Source organism: Metarhizium album, assembly GCF_000804445.1.
Source record: "Metarhizium album ARSEF 1941 chromosome Unknown scaffold_12, whole genome shotgun sequence".
In the NCBI taxonomy this organism is placed as follows: domain Eukaryota; kingdom Fungi; phylum Ascomycota; class Sordariomycetes; order Hypocreales; family Clavicipitaceae; genus Metarhizium; species Metarhizium album.
The window spans coordinates 436,551-462,379 of NW_024467586.1; the positions used below are offsets into that span (position 1 = coordinate 436,551).

Consider the following 25,829-nt stretch of genomic DNA (forward strand, 5'->3'; position numbering starts at 1 on the left):
CTGGGAGAATCAAAGTGGTTGACTCATTGGAAAGTTTATATATCTATTGTTTTCGTTGTCGTTGTTATCACAGCAGTTGCCAATTTTCCCGCTGCCCTGTTCTCGAGACCGAATCGCAAGAAATGGACGCCGCCCCTGAGCTGTCGAAAAGTGCCTTGAAGAAGGCCGAGAAACAGGCCCATCTCGCTGCCGAAAAGGCTGCAAAGGCGGCGAAGAAGACCGCTCTTCCCGTTGTTGGAGGCAAGAAGATGGACGAGATTATTGGAATTACTAACCCCAAGGATGAGAATTTCTCAGCATGGTATCAAGAGGTAGTCCTCAAGGCCGAAATGGTCGAGTACTACCAAGAAATTTCAGGTTTCTTTGTTTTGCGTCCTTTGTCTATGCACATCTGGGGCACTATCCGCAAATGGTTCTCGGGTCATATTGAAGAACTTGGTGTGGAAGAGGCGAGCTTTCCCCTCTTTTTGTCCAAGACGTCGCTCGACAAGGAGAAAGACCACGTGGATGGCTTCGCGCCCGAACTGGCCTGGGTTGAGAGAGCGTACGTATTGACATGACCTTGCTACCAAGCAGGAACGCGTTGCGCAGATGCTAACAGACATGTAGTGGTGACAAGAAGCTCGACGTTCCTGTCGCCATTCGTCCAACCTCCGAGGCTGTCATGTACCCTTACTACGCGAAATGGATCCGTAGCCACAGAGACCTTCCCCTCCGACTGAACCAGTGGAACTCTGTCGTACGTTGGGAAGCTAAGCAGACCACTCCGTTCCTCCGAACTCGAGAATTCCTGTGGCAAGAAGGCCACACTGCCCATCTGACCGAAGAATTGGCAGGAAAAGAAGTCCTGGAAATTTTGGAACTGTACGCAGGTGTGTACGAGCAGCTTCTTGCCGTGCCTGTAGTTCGGGGCTGGAAGACTGAAAACGAGAAGTTTGCTGGAGGATACTATACTGCGACCGTCGAGGGATACATTCCTTCCAACGGTAGAGGTATTCAGGGGGCCACGTCTCACTGCTTGGGACAGAACTTCAGTAAAATGTTCCAAATCACAGTCGAGGACCCCCACAACAAGGGCCAGCATGTTCACGTGTGGCAAAACTCTTGGGGCCTGTCCACCCGAGTCATCGGCGTAATGGTTATGGTGCACGGTGATGACAAGGGTCTTGTTCTCCCTCCCCGTGTCGCCCAAACCCAAGCCATTTTTATTCCTGTCGGTATAAACAAGAACACCAAGCCCGAGGATAGACAGAAGCACGAAGAGCAGATTGAGGATATGCGTGCGACCCTCAAGAAGGCTGGTGTTCGCACACAGTCAGACTGGAGAGAGGGCTATACGCCAGCCTGGAAGTTCAACGACTGGGAGATGAAGGGTGTTCCAGTGCGACTTGAGTTCGGGCCCAAGGATGCAGCCAAGGAAGTTGTCTCTTATGCTCGACGTGACACTGGTGAGAAGGGAACCATCCCTATTGCTGACCTTGCGGCCAAGATCCCCGAGCTCTTGGAAAGTATTCAAGCGGACATGTATAAGAAAGCGGAAGCCGCCTTCAGAGAGCACCGCAAGAAGATCACCAAGTGGGAAGATGTTCTCCCCACGCTTGATGAAAAGAATGTTGTCCTCATTCCTTTCTGTCTGGATGGTAAATGTGAGGACCGCATCAAGGAATTGACCACCCGCGTGGACGACAACCGAGAAGTCCCGGAGAACCAAAAGGTGCCTTCCATGGGCATGAAGAGTCTCTGCATTCCCTTCGAGCAGCCCGACGGGGACGAGCTTGTTCCCGGTGAAACTGCATGCTTGAACCCTGAATGCTTTAGCAAAGCACAGAAATGGGTCATGTTTGGCAGAAGCTACTAGAGAGACAGACAAGAAGGAGAGGGAATATGATTTCGGCGCTTGGAGTAGCATGTAGCAATAGGAGTCCTGGCATTTAAGGGACAAGAGAAAAAGTGGTTGTGTGTCTGATTTTCAATGATTTACACCGAAGATATTCACCACGGGGTAGAATAGATAGAGATGAAATGACGATTATGAACCCGTGTTGTGACTACGTCCCTGTGGCCTTTGCCATGTCATGATGTCCAAGGCTATCAACACCACTCAAACTTTTCATTATCAACCCACTCGACGTCAGACACGGGACCGTGACCAAACCACCTGAGGGCCGGAATGTTTGTTTCCTCGCGAGTAACAAGCTCGCCCTCGAGATGAGGAATATTCCGCAGCAGTCTTTGCGTCCGCTCGTCAGGATTCCACATGTCTATCTTGGCACAAAGCCAGTCCCGGGCGTTGCTGCGCGCAAGACCCATAATGGCCTCCAGTGCCCTCGACATGTCCTCGTCCGAAATGGCGTCATTCTCGACGGCGTAGTGAAGGATATTCAAAACATTGTCCTCGGGCTTCTCCTGGCCCCCGTGGCAAACGTTGGACCAGAGCATCCAGACGCGCGAGCCCGAGGCGTCCGCGGGCGTGTAGATGGCCCCGTGGACGGCGGGCGCCCTGCCCAGCATGTAGTTGCAGATGAGTCTCTCCCTGGCCAGCTGCCAGTCGTACGTGGCGAAGTCCGGCACGATGGCTGCCCGCACTTTGAACCCCTTGCCGGGGGGCCCGGCCAGCTTGCGGCGCAGAGTCTGCTCGTCCAGCTGGGCGACGGCGGGCAAGTTGTCGCCGGTGACGGGCGTGAGCTGGTCGTCGGGGCGCGTGGCGGGCGGCGGCTTGGCGGGAAAGCTCATGTGAGTGCTTGGGAACGGCATCCACTGGTGGTTGGCGTAGAAGTCCTTGCCAATGTCGGAGAACATGACGGAGAACTCGGCGCTGCCGGGCTCCCGGGCTTGCTGTTTGGCGAGGGACTCGCCGACCAGGGCCAGCATTCGGCCGGCGTAGCCGCGGCGCCGGAACTCGTCGAAGGTGAAGACGCTGGCGAGGCCGTGGGCGGTGACGTCGCGGACGGTGCCGTCTGGGTCGCGGACGATGGCTCTCTTGCGGTAGGTCTCTACGGAGGAGAGGATGGGACGGCCTCCTGGGGCGCCGTGGGCGTCGGTGCTGGTGGGATCTGTGAGGATCCAGGAGGTGTGGCCGCCGTCTCGGGCGAGCTGCGAGGTGAGCAAGTACTCTTCTCTGTCGACATAGGCCTGCGGCGTGAGCCTTGGGGCCCAGACGTGTTGGTGGCGAGTCCAGATGTAGACTTTCTCGTCTTGGGTGGCTTCGGCGAGCGTCAGCGATGAGGAAGTGGCGCTCGGCAGAGACATGGCTGGGTGTGTGATGTTATGTAGCCTGATGAGATGCCGTCATGGGAAGAGAAGAGATGAACCAAGGTGAAGTCTGAACTTGTCCTTATACTCGAGCAGAACGGGGGGAGAAGGGAAATGTGGGGATGAGAAGTAGCAGTTAGGTCAACTACCAAGTATGCTATTGTTGCTGCGGTCTGAGTGTTGAGTACGCATACGGCATGGCAACTCCCTCTGGCCTCGATATATCGATCGATTTACATGACGGGGCGTGGTCTTTAGTTATGATTTAACAGCTGGTCTGAGACATCGTGGGTCAGTTTGCCTGTAGCTATGAAGTCCACGGTGTGTATGCCGCGGCGAGCGTCTGTTCCATACATACCTACAAGGGGGAGAGAGAGAGAAAGCATCCTTCGAGCAATATGATGGGATTGCTATATTAAAATCGAAACCGCATTGGTTGAGTCCATGGTGAGTAAGGAATACTTCCGTCATCCGTAGCCTTGCTGGTGGCAAGCAATTCAACTTCCAGTTTCTTGAGCTCGTTGTAGAAGCGCTCGCTAATGGGTCCGATTTCTTTATCATTCTTGTAGTTTCCACAATGCGCCATCCACTGGGACTGCGTAAATGTAATCAGACTACGATCACCAGGGGCTTTGAAACTAAGCAGCCACGGGACCTGAACTGAGAGCTACCGACCGATGGGCATCGCGTCGACGACATCTGCCTTCTTATATGCCCTGAGATAATGACAGAAGTCTTTTTACAGAGGCGGGGTAGTTTGGCAAGGACAAAGGCCTGGTGGAAACTTTGGAGGTAGTTTACAGCGGTGAGAACGGCGCTGCGATGCGAATGCCCACGGTGGTAGCATCGCACAGCTGGTCCAGGGTACCGATGAAGCCGTTTGTTTTCGTCTCCTTGGACCAATCCGTGATGTAATGATCTAGCTACACCATCTTGTTGTCCTTGTAGTAGGTTCGGAGCATTGTCGCGACGTATTCTCCAATGCAGGACCAATAGAGACCCTGTCCTTGGCATAGTAGTTCTTGTACTTGGTGTTGGACACGCCCTGTGCCGTGATGGGGAAGTCTCGTCACTTCAAGCCGTTAAGGATGTGGCGTTGGACAAAGTCAAAGTTCTGAAACTTATATCGAATAAACTTGTCAAGAGTCGGGCTTCAGGCCAACCAGGTCCTTGATGATTGGAGGAGGCACAAGGGTAGATCTGGCGGCCGCGTTCAGGGAGAGCGTCCTGTACCAGTGCGGCTCGAGGAGTTTATGCCCAATGTGATCCAATGGAGTAGTGCAGTGTCTGGCCACAATCAGATGCCTCAATCATGTACGCGCGGGTCAAGTGAACGCCGACTTCGTGACGAATCCAGTCCGAGACTTGAGCTCACGTCTTGGCACATCGCCATGGCCAGTCGCTCTCTTCCTTGTCAGTTCGGTCTGATGGGAGCTTCCTTTGGTTGAAAATGACAACAGAGCTTGCCATGTTGGCCTTGTAGTCGCAGACAATGGCGACGGGATGTAGCACGGCAGTCCTGGACAAAGAGCCAAGTGCGATCGGTCCCAGCAAGAGTTTTCGCCCATTGCTCATATCCGCCTCGGTTTGCCTCCTCGATAAATTCGGTTCAGAGGTCATCAGTCATCTTCTAAACGGTAGGGTTGATTCCTGTGACAAGTTGATCGGCAAAGCAGCGATCGTCATGTCAGTCCGGGAACAGACCCAAGTTGGCTCCCTGCTCGATATCTGTTCCAGACTTGCAGTGAACGTGCTGTTTGTTCCGTAGGCCTTGATGCTAGATGCCTAATTCGGTGGACAGCTTCGGTTTCACAAGCCTGGTGTTGAAGACACAAGGGTCTATGTCCACAAAGGGCACATGCTTGATGCCAACTTGGAGTGCCTTTTTGCGGACATCAAGCGATGTTTCAGGATTTCATCGGGCTCAGGGACCGGCGCCGCATTCGATGGCCGCAGCGGAAGGCTAAACCCGGGAATACGCATATTTATGGTTGACAGAGTTTTGCAATTCTCAAGCTCGCCACGATATCGAAGTGAGAGACAAGTGTCGATCACGAACCAGCAGTGGAGTGAATGCCCTCGGAGAGAATATGTAGTGAATTACCACCTGTATATTACGTTGAGTTTGTTGCAAGACGCATGAATCCTGCGTCCCAAAACCTGACGTATGCTGAAAAGATACTGAGCGTACACCAGCCACAGATATAAAACGGCATATGCCCGACGACAGCCAAGTTGAATTATAATCGCAAGAACACACGAGGACGAAACGATAGCAGTACGTAGTATAGCTATTGTCGTCGCCCTGTTGAAGTCTTGTCAATTCCGTGCTACCGGCGTTGTCATATTTCATCAACAGTTTACAACTTGCTGTGTTCGCTCATGCCATATAGAGTTGTTCACAAGTGGACAGCTCTGTTCAGCTTCGTTCAGCTCTCGGTCGCCAGCTGCTCGTTCCGTCCTTGAGTTTCAACGCCACAGGCAGCGGCGGGTTGAAACCACTCAGCTGCCACCCAGAAGCTGCGGGCTGGAAATTTCACAGCAAATAATTCCTGGCAGCTTATATGAGCAGCCGGCCAAAAGACGTTGGGACAAGGTGGCGCTCGAGAGGCAAGACGGCCGAATGCCCCATCTGGTCCAAAGAACGCTCCGCATTTGCACAACATTCTCCTGTAAAGGTAAACCAAGAGATGCTGGTTGTTTTGGTCCAAAAGAGCCAGAAAACACAATGCTTATCCCCCGTGATACTTTAGTCCCTAGAGGCAATGTAAATCACTCTCACCAGATATCCATAATGGCGTGATCAGCGTACGGAGTGATGGAAGCAGCCACACATACTTGCCGCGCCCTCGACATGAGGTTGGCAGCAGCACGACCCGACGCAGGGACAGGACTCCTTGGCCGTGAGTCAACGCCTTAAGAAAGGGTCTCGTGACAACGGGGCTATCGAGTCGGCATTTCCAGAAAGCTACCGCATGCCTTTAGAACGTAGCGTGCTCAGCTCCAAAGGCAGATGTGCGAATGTGACTGCTCGGGAGGGTTTGAGACGAGCCGCTGGCGTAGATGGCGGTTGACCCAACTTGCGGGCCGAAATGTTGTTTCTGGCTGACTAGTATTCCAATTTCCCATGAATGACAACCTGTAGTTCGTGCCCAAGAGTGCAAGAGAAGAAGAAAATGAACCGAAATGAACCGGGTATAATAGAAAGAAGAAAAAGCTGGCGAGGCAATTTGGGAGCCAAACGCAGGTCAACTAACTAAATAACTTGGCGAGTTAGGCAACAGGCAGTCAAGGGCGCCTGCCTCGGCATTGAACAGCACCGCAGGCGAGACGGGGGCGGGGGCCGTGCTCGGCTAACCCCATTCAAACTTGGAAGGCTGCGTGCAACCCGGCCTTTTACCCAGTCAAACTTCAAACTCCAACCCGAACCTCGCTGTATTAATTCTGCCGAGAATGAAGCAAAGCCACCACAGTGGACCGACCGATTGCTGGCCAAATTGTACAATTCGACCTCCATGGAATTCGTCCATGGAATTCGGCGTCTTGCCACGTGCCCGAGGATCCCTCACGCCGGAGCGCCAAGGCTCAAGCAAGACCCCAACGTCCTTGCGGAGGCGCAGCGCAGCAGCACAACACGCAAGAAGAGGATGGGTCAAGGTTTTGAGAAAATGATCTATTTGAGGCAATCGTCAAATGAGGGTATCGTATGAATGCCGCCAAGGACATCGGCTCATGCAGGGACTTTGCCAAGCAAGCAAGTCTGGTCGCAATGCTCGACTGACCACACACCCCATCCCATACTCGTTACCATTCACCGAGTACACATGAAGTGGGACAGGCCGGACGTGGAACTAACTATTGCCTCGTGGCCGCTACGAATAGTGGTACCGCAAGTTGCGAAGATATGCTGGCGCTGCCAAACCGCCAAACTCGTACTACCCCTGAGTCTACAGTCCCGATTTGGATACCTCGTATGCTTGCCCAAGGGCCAAAGGCTACTGTTGTATCTTGCGTATTTGTCGATTAAATATCCGTCGGGTGAAAGGCGTGTGCGAAAAGCATACAACAACTTTGCATCTTGAAGACAAGACATAAAGTGACTGACGCACTATGTGTTGAGAATCAGTTTGCCACACCACCGGTATCACTGTACAAGGGCAGTCTTGGCTGATTACATAGTGATATAGCTGGGTCTCTCACACACTAGCCCGAGTTCTTAAACCTCTTACATCGCTGCCGTTGACACCGACTTGAGTCTAAGAGTGCCAGGTTCTAAAACCTCATAGTTATAGACGTGTTGACTCAGGGCTTCAATTTTACCGTGGAAAGAAGTCGGCTGAAGCAACAGTTTCAAGCATGTTCTCATTACGTGCTAGGCTATCTCGAGGCTGGTCGACACCTCTGATTGAAAGCATAGCTGGGTTAGTGAGGTGCAAACACGCCTATGACTCCACGACTCCACGAAATACATAGTCGAGCATTGAACAGGGAACGACGACGCAAAATGGCGGTCCGATGCTCGCCGAGCTGTTGTCAGCGCTCAGCAATCTTTGTATAAAAGGTGGGCACAGTCATCCGCAAGTTGCCCTACATCATGCATGTGCATGCACAAAACCCGTCATACAGCTTTGATACGCAAATAGGTAGTTTTCTCGCGCTCCGGTGTCACGTTTTGAAAAAGTCGGGATTCTAATGTTACATCTAGAAGCAACTCGATTGATGCAACAAGCCCCCACTCCGCGTCGGCCGCATCATTTCCTTGGAGTGCCATGCTGATAACAACGACACCATGATCGTATAGATGGAGAGTTTTAGCATCATGCTACTTAGCTCTACATTCGTAACCCAATTCACTGTGGGTATCTTTGGAACAATTGCTTTCTGTGTCTTGGATGCAATGCAACTGCAAAAGCATGATCCAAGTCTTCTGCTGGAGGAGCATAGGGCGGTCTGTATAGAGTATACGAGGTTCTTGGCCTGGGTTGGTGAGGTGTTGAGATACTTGGTCTCAGAGTGAAAATGGACAAATACGGCTCTTGACGTTTGTTGCCCGGGTCAAGCCGTGAGGTGATACGCCACCTTGGTTTGGGCAAGTCTTACGCACCCGAGAGCCAAAGTCGTGTCTGTGTCTATTCGTGGGGACGGATGGCTTGCCGAGCCAGGACTCAAGAAAGTGTGTCTCGTACTCCGTAGCGTTAGCTCTCGTGCTAAGCTTTTTAGTCTACAGAAAAGGCCTGATTTTTTTGAAAATTTTTCCCGGTTGGTGAACGCCGGGTGACAAACCCAGAATCAAGGCCCGAGTCTGGACCACGCATCCCCGTTCATGATTTCATAGTAGCTATCCACGTTTCTGAGAGCCGGCGGGATTAATGCAGGTGAACCCCATGTGCAAATAAGGATGGAGTTGTATGCTAGCTAGATCGCTCAAGCCAGCTGGGAGTTGCCAATTGCACGGAGTAGGGGCCTGCCAGTGGCGGCTTATGCTGGTTTGATGTTGCTGCTTGAATGGCGTGTGCCTTGTGGGTCCCTTCAACGACGCTTTCGCTCGCAGGTCTAAATGGGGGGATGACAAGTACATGACAATCAATTGCTGCAATGATACCGGTCCACGTGGACCTCGAACCCAGGACTTGGGGACGCCCGCCTCCTAGCGCTGGTGTTGACGCGGGCACTGATGGCTTGCTTCTTGGTTGGGAGAGGTAGTCGGCCTGGCCGATCCGGTTGCCTTATCCTCTGATGACTCTGCGACTTCTCCATCGCCATGGGCGACCAGGGTGACCATGCGGCGGCCGTGTTGGCCCGTGGGATGCAGGCGGTGGTGTGAGGGGTACTAGCAGTACGGCAGTCAGTGATGGCGACGGATGCTGGAGGAGATGGGAGGCGTTAATAGCCGTTGCTCACTTGCTCGAATGGATTACCATGGGTTGATGCTTGGCGATGCTGTGGGCTTGTGGTCCGCTTTTGTGCACCTTTCAGGAACTCTTAGGCTAAACGTCGGCCTCTGCGACGGGGCCAAATTTGTCCTTGTCGCCCCGCTGGCCCTGAAGCTGCCTGGCTCTAGACCCAGGAAGGCCGCTGTCAAAGTTTCAATAGCTGGACCAGCAAGGAGCCAAGACACAAATTAGCCTCAATTCAACATGGAATCCAACGGTGGTGAGTGCTGCCGCTGGGTTTGTACAGCCTACGGCTTCATAACTGTTTCCAGGAAATCCGAAACAAAATACACTGGCAAGAAGCTGACGCTCACAGATTACCCAGAGGCTGTGACCGTTTGGCCGTACAAAGTCCAAGTTCTGCGCTCAACAATTCTGTGCGTCATGTAGGCTCGCACTGGTGGCAGCCACTGACCCTACCGGCATCTGCCATCGTCAGAAAGTCGTCAGCTCGCCGGCGCGGCTCGAACTGGGCCCCGTCGGCACATGTCGACGCCCTGTTGCGACAACCATAATATCGCTCTTTTTGGGAGGCCTTTCAGATCGAGCCGCCCCCATGGATGGCCGGTGGCATTGGCCATCAAGCATCCGCCGTCTGAAACCTTGGGGCGACCTTGGGACGGTTGAACTCCAGAGTACGGAGTACGGAGTGTCAGACAGGATATCAGGGACCTGGATACGCAGTACGCGTGTGTACGGAGAAATACTGCCGTGACAACCTGTCAGCACCCCCTTGATGCTGCTTGTCTGCTGGCTTTCCAGAGCTTCCAATTCCCCCCTTGTCAGAAATCTCCTGTCGGTGGAAGGATCCACCTTATAGGGCTGATGCGGACGGACTATGGCGTTTGTCAATCTCCAAGGGGGTGCGAATTGAGACATCTGGACTCCAATGTCGAGACTACGCCCAACGACCATGGCGCATGGGTGGCCCCCGACGTGGCATTTTTGTCACTTGTCACTGTCCCTCGTGGCCAATAGCTTCCTCCTTTGGTCGCTGAGGCTTCATCCCTTCTTGTCGGTCGACCTACCCAATGCGTCTATCGTGGAATACTGGCCCTCTCCCCTGTCGAAATGAGTGACGTACCAACATCACACCCAACGCGCACCCCCATCTTCAAGTGTCCCGACTGTAAGGTTACAGCGATTTCTCTCGTGGCTGGCTCAGCCCCCAAGATTCTGGGTAGCCAGCTGCCTGGATGCGAGGGGAATCGGGTTTCATGGCCGCGGTTCTCCAAAGATTTAATAAAAACATATCTCGGCATGGCGTCTTCTCCAAGCCTCCATGTTCTGGCATTCTATTCACCCAGTAATTCTTCCTTGTGTAAATAAAACCGTTGAGATTTCTTCACTTCCTGGCATTGAGGATTGGTCTATACTCGCGTTCACCATTAATCAGTTGGTACTGACACCATCGTCTGTCGGGATGCCTGACGATTCTCCAGCACAACAAATCGACCAGTGAGCCATATTCGAACCCGTCAATCTCCAGGACCTGTTCTAACCCCTGCCTCCTGCCAGGAGTCTGAATAAAGGACTCCTCATGACGAGCTTTCCTATCGCCAAGCGAAAGCGCGCGACGCGTGCCAAGTTCGCCAAAGTGCGGACCGGGTGCGTTACTTGTAAGTCCAGGTCTTGAATGTTGTTCTTCCATTTGTCCCATGTCTTCAATCTCCTTGTCCAACGATGACAAATAAAGGCTAACATGCGCCATAGGCAAGTAAGAACGATTTACCTCAAACGCCCATCCGCTTGTAAAGTTACTAATACATACAACAGGAGACGGCATGTGAAATGCGATGAAACAAAGCCGGCTTGCAAGAACTGTATCAAATGGGCTGGCTTTTGTGGCGGCTACGAGCCCATCCTCGCTCAGTCGAAGACTTCTGTCAAGCAGACTGTTTTGACGCCGCCAAGTCCCGAATTTGACAGCACGTCATCTCCCGAGGAACTAGAGCTCCCTCTGTATGATTCTGGCTGGCAATTTCAACTCCCCGAGAATCTCTCGCCTCCAGAATTAATAGATTCCCAACTGAGCTCATACGGATGGCCGAGCTGCCCAACACAGCCCACAGGACCCCATTTCAGCGTTCCGGCTGCTTGTCCTACCTTTGACGACACATTCTGGGCTTTGACTCTTCCTCAGCTTGTCCAAGAGAACCTCGCTATTCGGTATGCCAACGTGGCAGTCCATGTCCTTTTACTTGCCAAAGGCCCTACGGTGGTAGGCGCGGGAAACGTCATCGAGAGGGACCATTACGGAGAGGCTCTATCAAGCTATGGACGCGCCCTGCAAGAAGCCAGGCGGGCGACGACGGGGTATACCGATCTCCGCGAGACGGCCGTATGCTGCATGTTCTTTGTCATATTTGAGGCAATAAATGGAGATCGGGAGGCCGCACAGGCTCATCTGCACAGTGGACAAAAGATTTTGGAGGAGATCAGCCCCGAATACAATGGCGTCCAAGGATTTCGCAAGGAGCTTCGAAACGTTCTACGATATCTTGCCCAGCAAGCTCGTGGGTTCGCGCTCGATGGGGCTCACCAATACGGAGGCGACGAGGGCGGCAGCATCTTGGATACGCTAATGGTATAATGGGCATGTTTGCCCTGCTTTTCATGGGATGGGGGCTAATTCTCTCTACTCATTGACTTGTTGTCTCTTGCTAGCGTGGCGTGATTCAAGTGGTGATGAAACCCAAAATTTGTTTTTATCCTGGGGAATTTTAAAGGGAGACAAGGCGGAGCGGGGTTCAAACTCTTACGATTTAGATGAGCATTATGTATTGCTGGAGTGGCTGGGAAGATTTGGCGATGATAACCAGGGCTCCACGGCCATACATCCACCGGTCTATGAAGTTAAAAGCTGATGTTGCTCCGTTAGCCGCCCAGATTTGTACCACGACCAAGCATACCATGCCAGCCTGTAGGACTGCATTGGTGGAATCACCCGAAAATGGCCTCGGTCGGGTTTCCTCGGTTCATGCCGAATCGAATCCCAACGGTCCGGACCGGCAGAGAATTCTCACTGCGGCCTGCTGTGTGCAACGCAACGTCTTGCCTTTTACAACCACAACAGTGTGTTGCTGCACAGCCTTCACATTCTGACCGTCCCCGGTCTGTCTTGTGACTGTGCCGAGGCCGGGAATCTCAAGACATCCGGATGCACAACCTCTCCGGTGGTCGCGCATGACGTCAACCGTGACTCACGGTCTTGACTCTTGACCAGCCTTGGGCATGACTGAGGTGACAATGCACACGGCGATTGGACTGTGCAACTGCCGCACACTCTGGGATCATGGGGTTGCCTGCAGGCCGGAACAAGGGCTGACCGCGGTACTCCGAACGGATGAACTTGGATACACGCCCGTCGGGACGGGGCATCGGAGGGGAGCGGAGTCGAGAGGGCCGACAAGTGACGGATCGGCCGTGGTGGGTCAACGAAGTGTCTGGCGTGTCGTCTGGTTGTGCACGCGCATGAATGAACGGAGTACATTTTTAATGGTGGGGTCCTACCTGAACGACGCCCATCGACAGGTACTTCCCAGTACCGTGGTACTCCGTAAGCCCCCTGAAATCAGCAGCGGTACCGAGTATTTTCTACGCACTTCGTACTTGGTAAGTAAGTACTCAGGGCGAGGGGCGAGGGGCGTGCATCGACCCGAACCTGCCCCAAGAGAGGCACGTCTCAACTTTCAAGTGCTACGTCAATCCAAACGCCAGAATTCCCCAATGTCGCATCACTCTGCGCGCACAACGCGACCACACACGCCTGGCGGTGGCCGTCCCATCAATCATGGCCTTGCCTCTACCCCCGGGCCTGGTTCCCTCAGAGGTGGCCTTTCTATGTGAGATGGAGCTCGTGACCGTCGTCCCGAGACAGCGACTAGAGAGCATCCATCTCCTCTCCGTACGTATTGACAGCCTCAGCTTGTCGACGCGCGAAACGTCCCCCGCGCGCCAGTTTCCAACACTGCTCCATGGTCCAAGCTGATTCGGGATCGCAGGGCCAAACGCCTCAGCTGCGTCCCCCCCGAAGAAGCGATCTCCCCCTCTGGCTGGCGCTGCTGCTCAAAAAGCAACGCCGTGCCAACATCGTACCGCCGCCATGGATGCATCCCGACTCCCTTCGCGACGTTATCCACCACGAAACCACTGTCGACACCAAGGGATGGGCTCCTCCCCCTCCGCCGCGCTCGCGCGCCGACTCTTTCGGCAACGCCACGCGCATAAACGACCTCTCCGGCAAGGAGGCGATTCTGTCTCCTCCGTTTCTACCGTCATGCACGGCCGACGCTCCGTCGGGGGCGTTGCCTTACCACTGGTTCGAACTGGCAGAGATGCTGCTCGCCCACGCGGGTGACGATATTGTCTCGGCATCGGAGGTGCGATCGTTGTTGAGGGACCTGCAGGAGGTTCGCGCGGCCAAGATGAGAAGCAGTACGGCGCAGTTGGAAACCGGCGTCGACGGGGTGATGAGCTTGAGAGGTGTGGGCGCCATGGAGCTGGCGGAGAGTAGGGGGTTTGTCACGGGTGTGGTCGAGGGCGTGAGGAAGATTGGGGCGAGTGCTGAGGCTATGAGGCGAGAGGAGGAAGAGGATGAGCGGGGTGATGGTGACGATGAACCCAGTGATGATGGCATGGGCTTATGAGACAAACCGGCTCTAGGTTTGTTGGTCGATGGCTGCCAGTCGTTGCTGGCTTGCGGCCCTGGCCCGGCACTTTGCAGAACAGGCTGTAAGTCACGTCGAAAAAACGAAAATAAAAAAGAGGCTACAATGACGATGATGGAAAATCGGGCTCGTTCAAGACGACGCAAGCAATTGCCGCTACATGATGCGCTCCTCGACCGACGTCTGCTCCCCGAGTCCCAGTCTAGCTCCAAATCCTTGTCCCCCTTCTCGCCCGTCCGTATTCCCTCTCCAGAAACCAGACGTGGGCGGATGCCCATTTATTCGATCCGCACTTCTTATCCATGGACGCCCACGCCCGATCAATACCCCGGGCCGAGCAAATCGGGTCGCTGGCTATGTACGTGACGCCACGATCAGTGTAGGAGAAGGCAGCGTATACCGTCGCGTTGTTGACGACAGATATGACGATTGAGCTCGGAAAAGGGGTGTACCGCTCGCACCAGTTCATCAGACCCCTTTTCGCGAGGTCAAGGTCGCCTCGATCCAGGTCGTGATCGGAGCCATGGAAGCATTTCTTGTGTGTCAAAGCCGCCGGGAGCCGGGTTTCGTTCTTGGCATACGGCGGAGGCCGGTTGTGGTCGATTTTGTACTGGCTGATGTTGAGCAGATCCGGCCGGCTGCCGTGTCCTATTTCGTATGTGAACTGGAAGACTCCGTCTCCGTAGGCGGGATCCAGGACCCAGCAGGCGGCCACCTGGAGCATGAGGAGGCTGAGGAGGCCCCGGACGGTGGTTGTCAGGAGAGCCATGCCGTCTGCTGGCGAAGCGGCGAGCAGTTTATTATACGGAGCCGAGCTTCTGGCCGAAGGAGAGGGGGAGAGGATTCCCGGCTTTGAGTGTTGCTTTTAGACTGTGGTGTCCAGGTTTGAGAATCACCCGGGGTCTATTTATACGCAAGAGGGTGATGCGTCGATGTAGGCCGAGTGCGTACGTGCTGCCATCGCACGCGGGCTAAGGGTTAGATTTATATTTTTAAAGAAAAGAGAAAGAAAGAAAGAACAGAAAAGAAACAAAATTTCAAGCAACGAAGCTCCAGCTAGCGAGGCATGCTAACACGATACGGAGTAGCCAGAGTGTACTAAAAAAACATGCCGAGATGTGCACTTTGCAATTTGGAGACGGGGTTTTGCTTGGCGTAGTGGCCGAGGAAGGGACGGCGCACATGGACGCAGATAGACGGAGCTGGGCGCAACGCGGGACAGACAGACCAGACCGCCGGCTCAGCCTACGGAGTACAGCAGCGCGAGTTCCCGTCCGCCAGGCACGCCGCGTCAGACCCCGTGGGGCGGCGGGGAGGGGCTCCGCACGTCGCCATGGCCGCCTGACTGCTGCCTCTGCTTGTGCTTCCGTCTCATCACCCGGCACGCTGTGCAACCAGCCAACCTCAACCCGCATCCTGCCAACATCACCCACTCCTCACACGCGCTCGCAGACACTCCAGCTGCGACTCGCTGGGTTCATAGTCCAAACATGAGATTCTCCCGGCTTTCTGTACTGGCGGCATGCGTGCCTGCTGCCACTGCACGCTTCGTTGAGCCCAACGAGGCCGACAACGTTGTCCTCGACCCAAATGAGCCAACCTTCCTCATCGAGACCGCTCCAGGCAAGACGCAATGGGTGACGGAGGACCAGAAGTGGGAGCTTAGACGGGTAAGTACACCCGACGCCGCACGCGGCCGCTTAAAGCAAAGGCGGCGCCTTGGTGGAATGCTAACCGCCGCTGTGGTTGGCGCATGGCAGAATGGCCAGCGCTTCATGGACATCACCGCCTCCAGGGACTTGGGCGCCCAGACTCTGCGAAACGGGGCGTCTGTCGTATTCCCAAGCAAGTGCGTCAAGCGCGACGAGGTCAAGAGCCTGGCGACGAACCTCGACAAGGCGTCCATGAAGGCCAATCTCGAAAAGCTGTCTAGCTTTCACACGCGATACTACAACTCCGACTGGGGCCTGGAGTCTTCCAACTGGGTGCTGGAAAAGGTCAACCAGATCATCACGGAGGCCGGTGCCCGCGACACCGTCACCGCCAAGAGCTTTCCTCACACCTGGAAGCAGCACTCTGTAATTGCTACCATCCCCGGACAGACCAACAGCACCATCGTCGTTGGTGCCCATCAGGATTCCATCAACCTGTGGCTTCCTATCCTTGCTGCCCCCGGGGCTGACGACGACGGCAGCGGCACCGTCACCATAATGGAGGTCTTCCGAGCTTTGCTCAAGTCCAAGGACGTCGTGGACGGCAAGGCCGTCAACACCATCGAGTTCCACTGGTACAGTGCCGAGGAGGGCGGTCTGCTCGGTAGCCAGGCCATCTTCCGCGAGTACGAGAAGCAGCGGCGCGATGTCAAGGCCATGCTGCAGCAGGACATGACTGGCTACGTCAAAGGCACCCTAGACGCAGGTCTTCCCGAGAGCGTCGGCGTCGTCGTTGATTATGTTCACCCTGGCCTGACCAAGTTCATCAAGACGGTCATTGAGCAGGTATGCATACCGTCATCCGTGTCCGTCGTGGCCGACCTGAAACTGACAGCGCTGCAGTACTGCACTATCCCTTGGGTCGAGACAAAGTGCGGCTACGCGTGTTCCGATCACGCTTCAGCTTCCAAGGCTGGATATCCGTCAGCCTTTGTCATCGAATCGTCCTTCGACAAATCCGACCCTAACATTCACACGACGTCTGACCTCATAAAGTTTCTTTCATTCGACCACATGCTGCAACATGCTCGCATGACCCTTGGCCTTGTTTACGAGCTTGGTTTTCATAAATTTACAAAGGGGTACGAGGGGGACGACGAACTGTAGAGTACTCGCAGACACTTGACTGAAGACAAGAGATGGATACTTGAGAGCAAACTGTACAGAAACCGAGGGTATCATACACGTATAAACCTATGGAAATGGAACTTTTTTGTGCAAGTTCGTATTTGAAGATTGGATTTTGCGCGCCATCAAGTTTCCAAAACGCCGTTTCCATGAATGTCTGTTTCAGAAGGTGCCATGTGCCGAGAGGCAAGACTCCAACCTTGCCATATCCAAACGCCGATTTGTCATACCCAAGTCTTCTTTTTAATTTCTCGAACCCAAGTGAGCCGACAGCCCCTCAAGCCATCTATACAAACATCCTACCGACTCTGACCACCATTGGGCGGCGGTTGCTGTTGACTGCTCCAAGCTTGCTGCTCATTCTGCTGCTGCATCTGGCTCATCAGCGCCGCTACAAACGCAGGGTTGACAAATGCATTTGAAGCACCTGCCTGACCTAGACCCTGCGCCGGCCACCCCGGAGGAGGGGGCGGAGGCAGAACGGGATATTGTGCCTGAGCCGCCGGCGGCTGCGGCCAAGCAGGGAACTGAAAACCAAGACTGTGCACGGCGGGCGGAGCAGGCGCTTGCTGGGCAGGGGGCTGACTAGGATTCTGCGGAGAGTACTTCTGGCTGCCCTGTGGAGGGAGGGAATATCCATCCCTCGACGAGCTGCCGTGTCCGCCCCGGCCGCCTCCTCTTCCCGCCCCTCTGCCTCGACCGGCTCTGCCTCTGGCATCGGCGTCGCGGCCTCGTCCGGACCCAGACCGAGGAGCGGGCTCGTGCGACTCGCCAGACGCAGGACCGCTGCCAAAGCCGGGAGGCCGAGTCAGCGGCTTGTACGGGCCGTCGTCATCGTAGTTTAACCCACCGTCCGCTAACCCACCGTCCGCAGGGACCCGCCGACTCGAGGGGTGCGCTTCTCTGCCGCCGCCGCCGCCGGCCTTTGCCTCGTGCTTGCTCTTCCACTTGTCCTTCTTCTTCTGCTTCAACGACCTCTTGTACTCTGCCTCCCTCTCGTCGTCTGAAAACTCCATCTCGTCGTCGCCGACCTCTTCGTCGTGCAGATTGCTCGCGTCCGAGCCCTTGATGTTCTTCAGCGGCTGGGTGAAGACGTAGGATGCGTGGCCGACGGGGTAGAAGACCTTGTCGCCGACTTGCAGGGCTGAGTCTTTGATTTCCTGCTCAGAGGCGAAGTAGACCGTGTACATGGGCTGGAGGACCTTGCCCATGGTCTCGGCCACGGCGCCAATGACGACGCGCTCGGCGGTGCAGAGGACGGATCCTGCGTCGAGGACCTGGTATTCGCCTGGGGTGATTGCCTTTATGAGCATGATGTTGTCGATGATGTTTTCGATGGTGCCGAGCTCTTCGATCTTCATGTCGTCGGTGATGGTGATGTCTGGCTTGGGTATGATTTCCTCTGCGACTTCGTTCTTGGTGCGTAGTCGAGCCGCGCTTGAGCCTTTGCCACGATCGCCCTCGTCCTCGGACCCGCCTTCTGCTTCCATGAGCAGGCGGGCCGTCTCTTCAACGCCGAGGGGCTCGTAGCCTTCGTCGCCTGAGTCTTCGTCGGATGATGAGTCCGAGCTGCTCAACTCGGAGGATGACTCGTACGGGGAGGAGTCGATTTCCCATTCGGGGTGTTCGCCCTGATCGCTCTGGGGCGCGGCGCCGTCGGCCTGTGGCGGGAGTTGCTCTGGCGCATCGTCGGTGTTGCCCAGGCCTCCGAGGGCGGCTTCGAGAGCGCCGGTCAGGAATGGCGGGCTATCGGGCTGGTCGACGGCCATGGCGTCGGCTTCGTCGTCGGCTTGGGGCGTGGCGTCTGCGCGAAGAGTGCTGTGCTCGTCCGTCTTGTCCTGCGTGGGCTGAGAGGTTGCGTTTGGTCCTGATATGGCGGGAGGTGATGCTGTTGCGGCGACACTGGCTGCTGCGGTGGGTGTATCCGCAGGGAGAGGTGGTAATGTCTCGTTGGGCTTGGCTTGCCCCAGGCCAGGGATTTGAAAGCCGGACATGCTGGGGTGGCGATGCGCGGGAAGGCGAGCTTCCGGCTATGTTATTCGAATCCTTCCAAGAGCCGTAGCTGGTCGATGGGCGCGGGACGGATATTGATTGTGAGGGGGGTTTTGCGGCAGTCTGCGCAAAACTGCTCTGCGGAGATGGAGAAAGTGACGAAAGATGAAGCATGCGCCAGCTGGTATACAGGAAATAATTGGCTTGCCTACAAGGCTGTTGTAGTTATGGAGGACTGAAGAATTTTGACCACGTCATTCTTGGACTTGGATTTAGCAACGGGGAGAAAAAAAAAAAATCAAGGTCAATCGGTGGGTCCTCGGTGTGCATTTCCCGGCCTCACCTGAGCCTTACCGTTACGCCATTCTGGCAACTAGACTCCCGAGTCCCAACGGAACGAGTACACACGTGCACCTCCCAACATCCATCCGTCCATCCATCCATCCAGCAGCTTCATCGCTTGTTGCTGCTCGCCGTCATGGCGCCAAATCCGCCGCCAAGTCAGCGGCAGTTTGAGCATCCGGCCTCGAGCCATGCCAAGAAGAAGTCCGTCTGACTTGCTTTTTTCGCCTTTGCATGAGCATGAGAAATGCTGATTTGACTTGTTGTGATAGACGCAAGGGCCTTTATCCAATTGAGCCCATCACCGCATTTTACGTCTTCTTCGCCGCGGGTATGGTTGCAGCCCTGTTTGCTCCCATTCAAGATTGCGATGAGACGTTCAACTACTGGGAGCCAGCGCATTACCTCTCCCACGGCTATGGCTTGCAGACTTGGGAGTATTCACCAGACTACGCTATCCGGAGCTGGCTCTACGTCGGGCTCCATTCAGTACTTGGGAGTATTCGCAGATTGTTGCCTCAGTCGTCAAAGGCAAGCATGGCGTGTCACGCAGAACGGCTCCGATCTTGCATCTGACCATGTTAGGTATCCGAATTCTACTTTATCCGATACGGCCTTGCCTTCGTCTGTGCCATCTGCCAAACCGTCATGTTTAAAGCCATCAGCCTGACTATGAACGGCAGAATCGGCATGTTTTTTCTGATAGCGACTGTCATTAGTCCCGGGAACTTTCACGCCAGTGCGTCTTTTCTGCCGTCGAGCTTTGCCATGTACATGTGCATGCTTGGCGCGGCGTCATTTATGAACTGGCGCGGCGGAATTAAGACTGCGCATGGTATCTTCTGGTTTGCTCTGGCGGGGGTTCTCGGATGGCCGTTTGCTTCAGCGCTCTGCGCTCCCTACGTCTTGGAAGAGCTGGTTCTTGTGTGCTTCAGTGATAAGGACGCCTTCATTGAGGCCATTATCCGGTGCTTCCGTGGAGTGATTGCAGGCTTAATTGTTTTGGTGAGCTCTCTGTCCATGCCGTGTTCGCCAAGTGGCCGAGTCTAACAGGCTACAGTTTTTTGATTTCTTGATCAACCTCTTCTTCTATAAGAAGATTGCCGTCGTCAGCTGGAATATTGTCAAGTACAACATCTTCTCGTCGACGGGGGGCCCTGAGTTGTACGGAACCGAGCCCTGGACATTCTATTTCAAGAATCTGTTGCTCAACTTTAACATTTGGTTCATCCTGGCGCTGCTGGCCTTGCCATTATTCCTGCTTCAGAAAGTCATTTCACCATCTGGACAAGGTTTCCAGTCAGGCCTGCGTACAGTTGTGTTCGTTGCGCCCTTCTATATGTGGCTGGCCATCTTCACAGCACAGCCTCACAAGGAAGAGAGATTCATGTATCCCGTGTATCCATTCCTGGCACTGAATGCTGGTATTGCGCTTCACATCGTGTTGGCCGCTATTGGAAGTACCAACCCTAGCACAATTGCTGGAAAGATTCCGGCTCGACTAAAGTTCTTGGCCGTCAGTGCTGTGATGCTCTTGGCTTTCGATGTCAGTCTCGCTAGGCTCTACGGCATTTACTCTGCGTACTATGCTCCGTTGAGCATTTACTCGCGGCTTTGGCAGTCAAGTCACGGCCAGCCACCGCTGGGCAGGGAAGAAGATCTCGTGTGTTTCGGGAAGGAGTGGTATCGCTTTCCATCGTCTTACTTCCTGCCACGGGATATGCATGCCAAATTTATTCGGTCTGAATTCCGGGGTCTTTTGCCCGGTGAATTCTCCGAAGCCAAGATTGGATTTGGCTTCTGGAGTGGTACGTGGCTTCCAACCAGCGGCTTCAATGATCGAAATGAGGAGGATCCCGGCAAGTACGTCGACGTCAGGGCGTGCTCATTCCTGGTCGACACCCAGTTTCCTCTTCGGACAGAGCCCTTGCCCCCGAACGAGCCGGATTACATAGCAGACAAGGACACGTGGGAGGTGGTCCAATGTAGGCCATTCTTGGATGCTGCCAACACGCATGTCTTGGCGAGGACCTTATGGATCCCTGAATTGGAGGTCGTACCACAGAAGTTTAGAAGAAGGTGGGGGCAGCATTGCTTGCTACATCGTAAGGGGGCCTAAAAGAGGTTGCAGTTTGGTTCGAATGTGCACACCTCGTGGGTCCTCCTTGGATGGTAGGAATCGAAGAAGCTGGCTCGGCGCCGTATACGGAAAGGCAAGTATCTAGACCATGACAAGAAATAATGTATGCCATTTGTTTATTATTGGTGGCATCAGACTTGTCTGTTACACGGCCAGTATGGCCAGGCACAGTGCAGTATCGAAATGGGCCTCTGTACAAAACTTGCGACTTCTCAGAGATGTTGCCAAGAATTCCAGTTCATGGAGTCTGAGGCTGGGACCAAACATGGCAATCAGCGTCGAATTGCGTCGTCGGGGCCGGACGGAATGGCCAGACATGGACGTATGTAAAAGTGTCTTGAATTCTCCAAGGTCTTCAGCCCGCTGTCCAGCCCCGAGGCATTCCATTGTCATGACAGGAAAGGCTGGTAAAAGCACCAGTGAACTACGACTTTCGAGACGCAGGGTAGTGGGCATTTGCGAGTCAGACTTGGCGTTTTAGAGACAAAGTGACGTCTGATTTGAAGCGTGTCCTCCAAGACTGCATGTCGCCGATATACATAGGCTGAGCATGTGGCATTGCCAGAGGAAATCGCCAACAAAAAGCCCTGCCATAGACGGACCCCCTTGCCCAACGGCACACACTCCGTTCTCAAAATCGAGTATGCCAGGCACAAATGAAAGCAGATTTTCGACACCAACAACGCATCGGCCAATCTTCAGCAGGATATTTGCTGTCGGCATTTGCAGGTGGAGTCCGGCCGCCACTTCTAGGCGCTTGGGCTAAACTTTGACTACGCATAATGTCAGCGTCATATTGAAGCAACTCATGATGAAGGGATGTGCTGCCGGGTCGGCATGCCGCGGCCATGCGACCGACACCCGCAACACGATCCGCCACGGCACAGAGGGAGCTGCAGATGAACTTTCCAACGACTGCCGACGGCCGGCCCGCGGCCCACGGCTACACTGTCCGCACGGCCGCCCGACTCTGTCACTGCTGTTGGGCTGCAATTTATCGCCTTGGCATGGCGGAAACTGGTCGATTCCGCTACTCTGTACCCCGTACCGAGTTGCGAAAATTGTACCGTCGACTTGGGCTGCCGTTGCTCAGCAATTGGCTCGGCTGTCTCAGGGACCACACCGAGACAGCTGTCCTTGGCACCTGGTCATGACATTGGAATGCCTGCACGGAGCTTGGGAGCTTGGGACGAAGGGTTGTCTGTCACGAGACGAGGGTTGAAGTCTGATTGTCGCAGGCTGCAGGTTGCAGGTCGCATCAGTTGACGCTGCTGCTCCATGTTCAATACCCGTCTCGTGGCTTCCCTTTGAATCTGGTCGTTCGTCGGCTTGCTCCTTCCCCCCGACTGCCGCCTCTTGGCACCTCATAGTACATAAGTACGGTGACCAATTTTGAAGGTCCCTCTCGTCCGCACTATTTGTTCCTTCATCCAGCTTCTTTTGTTTCAATATGCGTTGTCCCTGATGGTCTATGGATGTGGATAACGCTTGTCCCAAAGACTTGCATGTCGCTCCTGAATGGCTTTCTTGGATATTTTAGGCACCGATCCTCCCATTGTGCACTACATTGTGTGTCGGACAGCCCTGCTGTAGTGATAACGTGCCATGGCCGGCTTTATCCCCATCGTCCGGGCGCTGCAACAGGTTCCTGATCTGTTCGTCCGCAAGGTCCTCGGCATCAATGCCAATGAGCCTTATGTTGCGATGCCAAGCGATATGGACAAGAGAGCGGGAAAAATTCTCGACCCCGCCGACGTCTACATAGAGGATGAACCATCGGTGGCAGAGTGGTTCAAGGAATTGGTCCCGTCAAGGTCAGGAGTCCTTCAATACGTTACTAGTCTATTTCCATCTGCGTCATGGATTCGACGATACAATGTTCGATGGTTGGCAGGAGACATGGTTGCTGGTATGAGGCGTCCTTGCGTTGGTATTGCTGGCAATCCTGAATTCTGTGTTAATCTGAACCCACAGGAATTACGATTGGCTTGGTTGTTGTCCCTCAAGCTTTGGCGTATGCCTCGCTGGCTGATCTGACGCCGTCGTATGGCCTATACACCTCTTTTACGGGAGCAGTCCTGTACAGGGTCTTCGGGACGTCCAAAGACATTGTCATCGGTGTAAGTTCAAGTTGCGTCTTTTCTTTTACCCCTTGTGCTAAACAATCGGAACCGAAGCGATACCCAGTCAAGCTTCTAACATTCGAGCCTCAGACTACTGCAGTTGGATCACTACTTGTTGGGCAAGTCATCAATAAAGTTACTCTGGAAACTGGAGACTATACCCACGAGCAGATTGCCCACTGTCTAAGTATGATGTCGGGCGCGATTCTTGTCTCCCTGGGTCTACTACGTCTGGGCTGGATAATAGAGTTTGTCCCCTATATTCCCATATCTGCATTCGTCACTGCGGCAAGCATCACCATCATGTCGACCCAAACGCCCACTCTGCTGGGTCTCCCTGGTGTTAACACGAGAGCGCCACCTTATCAAGTCATAATTCAAACGTTGAAACTCCTTCCCCAAATACAACTTGACGCAGCAGTTGGTCTCTCTTCCATTGTATTGCTCTTCGGTATTCGCGGGATATGTACCAAGATGGAGCAGCGCCAGCCAGCTAGGAGGCGAATGTGGTCCTCTATTTCATCTTTGAGGTTGACTTTCACTATGCTTCTCTTCACTCTAATCAGTTATTTAGCCAATCGAAGCACGGATGAGTTGAGCCCCAAATTCCGCATCGTGGGCCACATAGAGCGGGGTAAGGACCATCAGAACATTTCATTTTGTTGTTTCATTGTATAACATTGTGTCTGCAGGCTTTCAGCGGGCCGGCGTGCCGAAAATCGAAACAAAATTGCTTCAGCACGTAACATCAAAATTGCCTGCGGTGACCATTATCCTGGTGATTGAGCATATTGCCATAGCGAAAGCCATGGGTCGGCTATATGACTACACAATTAACCCGTCTCAGGAGGTCGTGGCCCTTGGCACCGCAAATCTCCTCAGCCCGTTTGTTGGTGGTTACGTCTGTACGGGATCATTTGGTGCTTCCGCTGTCCTCTCCAAATCAGGAGTCAGGACCCCCTTGGCCGGGCTTTTCAGCGCCGGGGTGCTTGTTCTTGCACTGTATGCCTTGACCGGGGTCTTCTACTTTATCCCCAAGGCGGCTCTCGCTGGTCTCATCATCCACGCTGTTTGCAACCTGCTAACGCCTCCTCGGACCCTATATAAATATTGGCAACTCTCACCCGTCGAATTTTTGATTTGGGTTGTTGGAGTCACTTTGGCTATATTAGTGTCACTCGAGGCATCTATCTATGCGGGCACGGCTCTCTCAATTTCACTAGTGTTGATTCGACTTGCCAGGACACGGGGGAAATTTCTGGGAGTTGTCAAGGTCAAGAGAGTTTTAGCAGCGAAGCAGAACGGATTTGGAGGAGACCATTCCGCCAGCGACAAAACATACCATGCTGCACCAGATGCATTTGTTCCTATGGACAGATCCGGGTCCGCAAATCCCGACATCAAAGCTGAATCTCCCTATCCCGGTGTCTTCATTTACCAACTCCATGAAGGATTCAATTACACCAATCAAGCGTACCACACCGACACTCTAGGGAAGTACATCAAGCAGAACACGCAAAGGGTATCCGGGCGGAGGCTGGAAATCCAGGCCTCCGAGATCGCCTCCGAGATCGCCGCCGGGCGGAGGCTGGAAACCTTGGCCTCCGAGATCGCCGCCGGGCGGAGGCTGGAAACCTTGGCCTCCGAAATCGCCGCCGGGCGGAGGCTGGAAACCTTGGCCTTCGAAATTGCCGCCGCGTTGAGACTGGGAAGCCGAACCCGAGGGGTTGCCCGAACGCCCGATCGGTCTGCATCCGTTCGCATTGTCTTTGGCAAAGTGCGCATAGCTATCAGCATTTTTTAGAGTAGCTTGCGGGCCAAGGCTTGTAATCGCAGATTTGTCAAATGCGACATCATCTGTCGCCAACGTCGAATGGGACATCTCATGCACCAACAAGTCGTCCATGCTTTCTAGTCTTTCTCCGCACCCGCCGCCTCCAAACTTGCGTCGATGCCGGCCGTTGCGCTTTTGCAGGCCATCAGATTTTCCCATGCTAAAGGCCGGTTTGCAGAGACGTATCGAGTCGGGAAGTGCCAAGGCGTAAGCCTCCCCCGACCCACCCGGATTGGCGCATGGCTCATTCGGTTGGCAGTTGATGGTGATCTCGTTCCCTGACTGCGGGTTGCAGCCTGCAGCAATCTTTCTAAAGTTCTCCGCCACCGTGCTTGGGTCGTTGCCGCTAAAGTACTGATCAAAGAGCTCCTTATTCCTGCCTGTCAGGCCTTCTGAGATGACGTCTGCGGCTTTAGTCGCTTTCGCGCCGCAAGACCTAAGGCTGCTGTTGACCTCTTGTTGGTGATTGGCACAGCTGTTTGACAGTGCTGCTCGTTTCTTGAGTGTGGCAGCTTTGTCGAGCAGGTTCCGCCCTGCTGCGTTAGGTGAAGAGGAGCCCTGGCTGCCTACAGATAGAGCTGTGATAGTGGCGTGGCTAAAAGCCATAAAAAGTGCAATGAATTTCATAGTTTCTCTCTAGTTGCTGTCGAATTTCTAGTGCGCTTGCAATAATGCCTATTATGTAGAGAGCTACATAGAGTTA

The 25,829-nt window shown here is 54.3% G+C and overlaps 11 protein-coding genes across 11 annotated transcripts; 6 read left to right on the forward strand and 5 right to left on the reverse strand.

Moving 5' to 3' along the window:
* Positions 1-122: 122 nt before the first annotated feature.
* Positions 123-1,858, forward strand: MAM_05131 (prolyl-tRNA synthetase; the record flags this gene model as incomplete). Its single annotated transcript, XM_040823929.1, has 2 exons — positions 123-544; positions 610-1,858. 2 exons carry the CDS (start codon positions 123-125, stop codon positions 1,856-1,858), a joined length of 1,671 nt encoding a protein of 556 aa, XP_040678088.1.
* A 233-nt stretch (positions 1,859-2,091) lies between these two features.
* Positions 2,092-3,249, reverse strand: MAM_05132 (uncharacterized protein; the record flags this gene model as incomplete). Its single annotated transcript, XM_040823930.1, has 1 exon — positions 2,092-3,249. One exon carries the CDS (start codon positions 3,247-3,249, stop codon positions 2,092-2,094), a length of 1,158 nt encoding a protein of 385 aa, XP_040678089.1.
* Positions 3,250-4,391: 1,142 nt separating this feature from the next.
* MAM_05133 (lipoxygenase) lies at positions 4,392-4,827 on the reverse strand (the record flags this gene model as incomplete). The annotated part of the gene is made up of 2 exons (XM_040823931.1): positions 4,392-4,539; positions 4,628-4,827. 2 exons carry the CDS (start codon positions 4,825-4,827, stop codon positions 4,392-4,394), a joined length of 348 nt encoding a protein of 115 aa, XP_040678090.1.
* A 5,898-nt stretch (positions 4,828-10,725) lies between these two features.
* Positions 10,726-11,778, forward strand: MAM_05134 (C6 zinc finger domain protein; the record flags this gene model as incomplete). The annotated part of the gene is made up of 2 exons (XM_040823932.1): positions 10,726-10,793; positions 10,962-11,778. 2 exons carry the CDS (start codon positions 10,726-10,728, stop codon positions 11,776-11,778), a joined length of 885 nt encoding a protein of 294 aa, XP_040678091.1.
* A 1,384-nt stretch (positions 11,779-13,162) lies between these two features.
* MAM_05135 (DNA replication complex GINS protein psf2) lies at positions 13,163-13,834 on the forward strand (the record flags this gene model as incomplete). The annotated part of the gene is made up of 1 exon (XM_040823933.1): positions 13,163-13,834. The coding sequence occupies one exon, from the start codon at positions 13,163-13,165 to the stop codon at positions 13,832-13,834; it is 672 nt and encodes a 223-aa protein (XP_040678092.1).
* A 223-nt stretch (positions 13,835-14,057) lies between these two features.
* MAM_05136 (uncharacterized protein) lies at positions 14,058-14,624 on the reverse strand (the record flags this gene model as incomplete). Its single annotated transcript, XM_040823934.1, has 1 exon — positions 14,058-14,624. The coding sequence occupies one exon, from the start codon at positions 14,622-14,624 to the stop codon at positions 14,058-14,060; it is 567 nt and encodes a 188-aa protein (XP_040678093.1).
* Positions 14,625-15,345: 721 nt separating this feature from the next.
* On the forward strand, positions 15,346-16,674 carry MAM_05137 (aminopeptidase; the record flags this gene model as incomplete). Its single annotated transcript, XM_040823935.1, has 3 exons — positions 15,346-15,525; positions 15,616-16,353; positions 16,411-16,674. The coding sequence occupies 3 exons, from the start codon at positions 15,346-15,348 to the stop codon at positions 16,672-16,674; spliced, it is 1,182 nt and encodes a 393-aa protein (XP_040678094.1).
* A 320-nt stretch (positions 16,675-16,994) lies between these two features.
* Positions 16,995-18,689, reverse strand: MAM_05138 (H/ACA ribonucleoprotein complex, subunit Gar1/Naf1; the record flags this gene model as incomplete). Its single annotated transcript, XM_040823936.1, has 1 exon — positions 16,995-18,689. One exon carries the CDS (start codon positions 18,687-18,689, stop codon positions 16,995-16,997), a length of 1,695 nt encoding a protein of 564 aa, XP_040678095.1.
* Positions 18,690-19,165: 476 nt separating this feature from the next.
* On the forward strand, positions 19,166-21,148 carry MAM_05139 (alpha-1,2-mannosyltransferase (Alg9); the record flags this gene model as incomplete). The annotated part of the gene is made up of 4 exons (XM_040823937.1): positions 19,166-19,233; positions 19,302-19,518; positions 19,615-20,034; positions 20,090-21,148. 4 exons carry the CDS (start codon positions 19,166-19,168, stop codon positions 21,146-21,148), a joined length of 1,764 nt encoding a protein of 587 aa, XP_040678096.1.
* Positions 21,149-22,774: 1,626 nt separating this feature from the next.
* MAM_05140 (sulfate permease 2) lies at positions 22,775-25,096 on the forward strand (the record flags this gene model as incomplete). The annotated part of the gene is made up of 4 exons (XM_040823938.1): positions 22,775-23,078; positions 23,144-23,289; positions 23,362-23,926; positions 23,985-25,096. 4 exons carry the CDS (start codon positions 22,775-22,777, stop codon positions 25,094-25,096), a joined length of 2,127 nt encoding a protein of 708 aa, XP_040678097.1.
* Positions 25,097-25,203: 107 nt separating this feature from the next.
* MAM_05141 (Deuterolysin metalloprotease family protein) lies at positions 25,204-25,753 on the reverse strand (the record flags this gene model as incomplete). Its single annotated transcript, XM_040823939.1, has 2 exons — positions 25,204-25,286; positions 25,354-25,753. 2 exons carry the CDS (start codon positions 25,751-25,753, stop codon positions 25,204-25,206), a joined length of 483 nt encoding a protein of 160 aa, XP_040678098.1.
* Between the last annotated feature and the right edge of the window lie 76 nt (positions 25,754-25,829).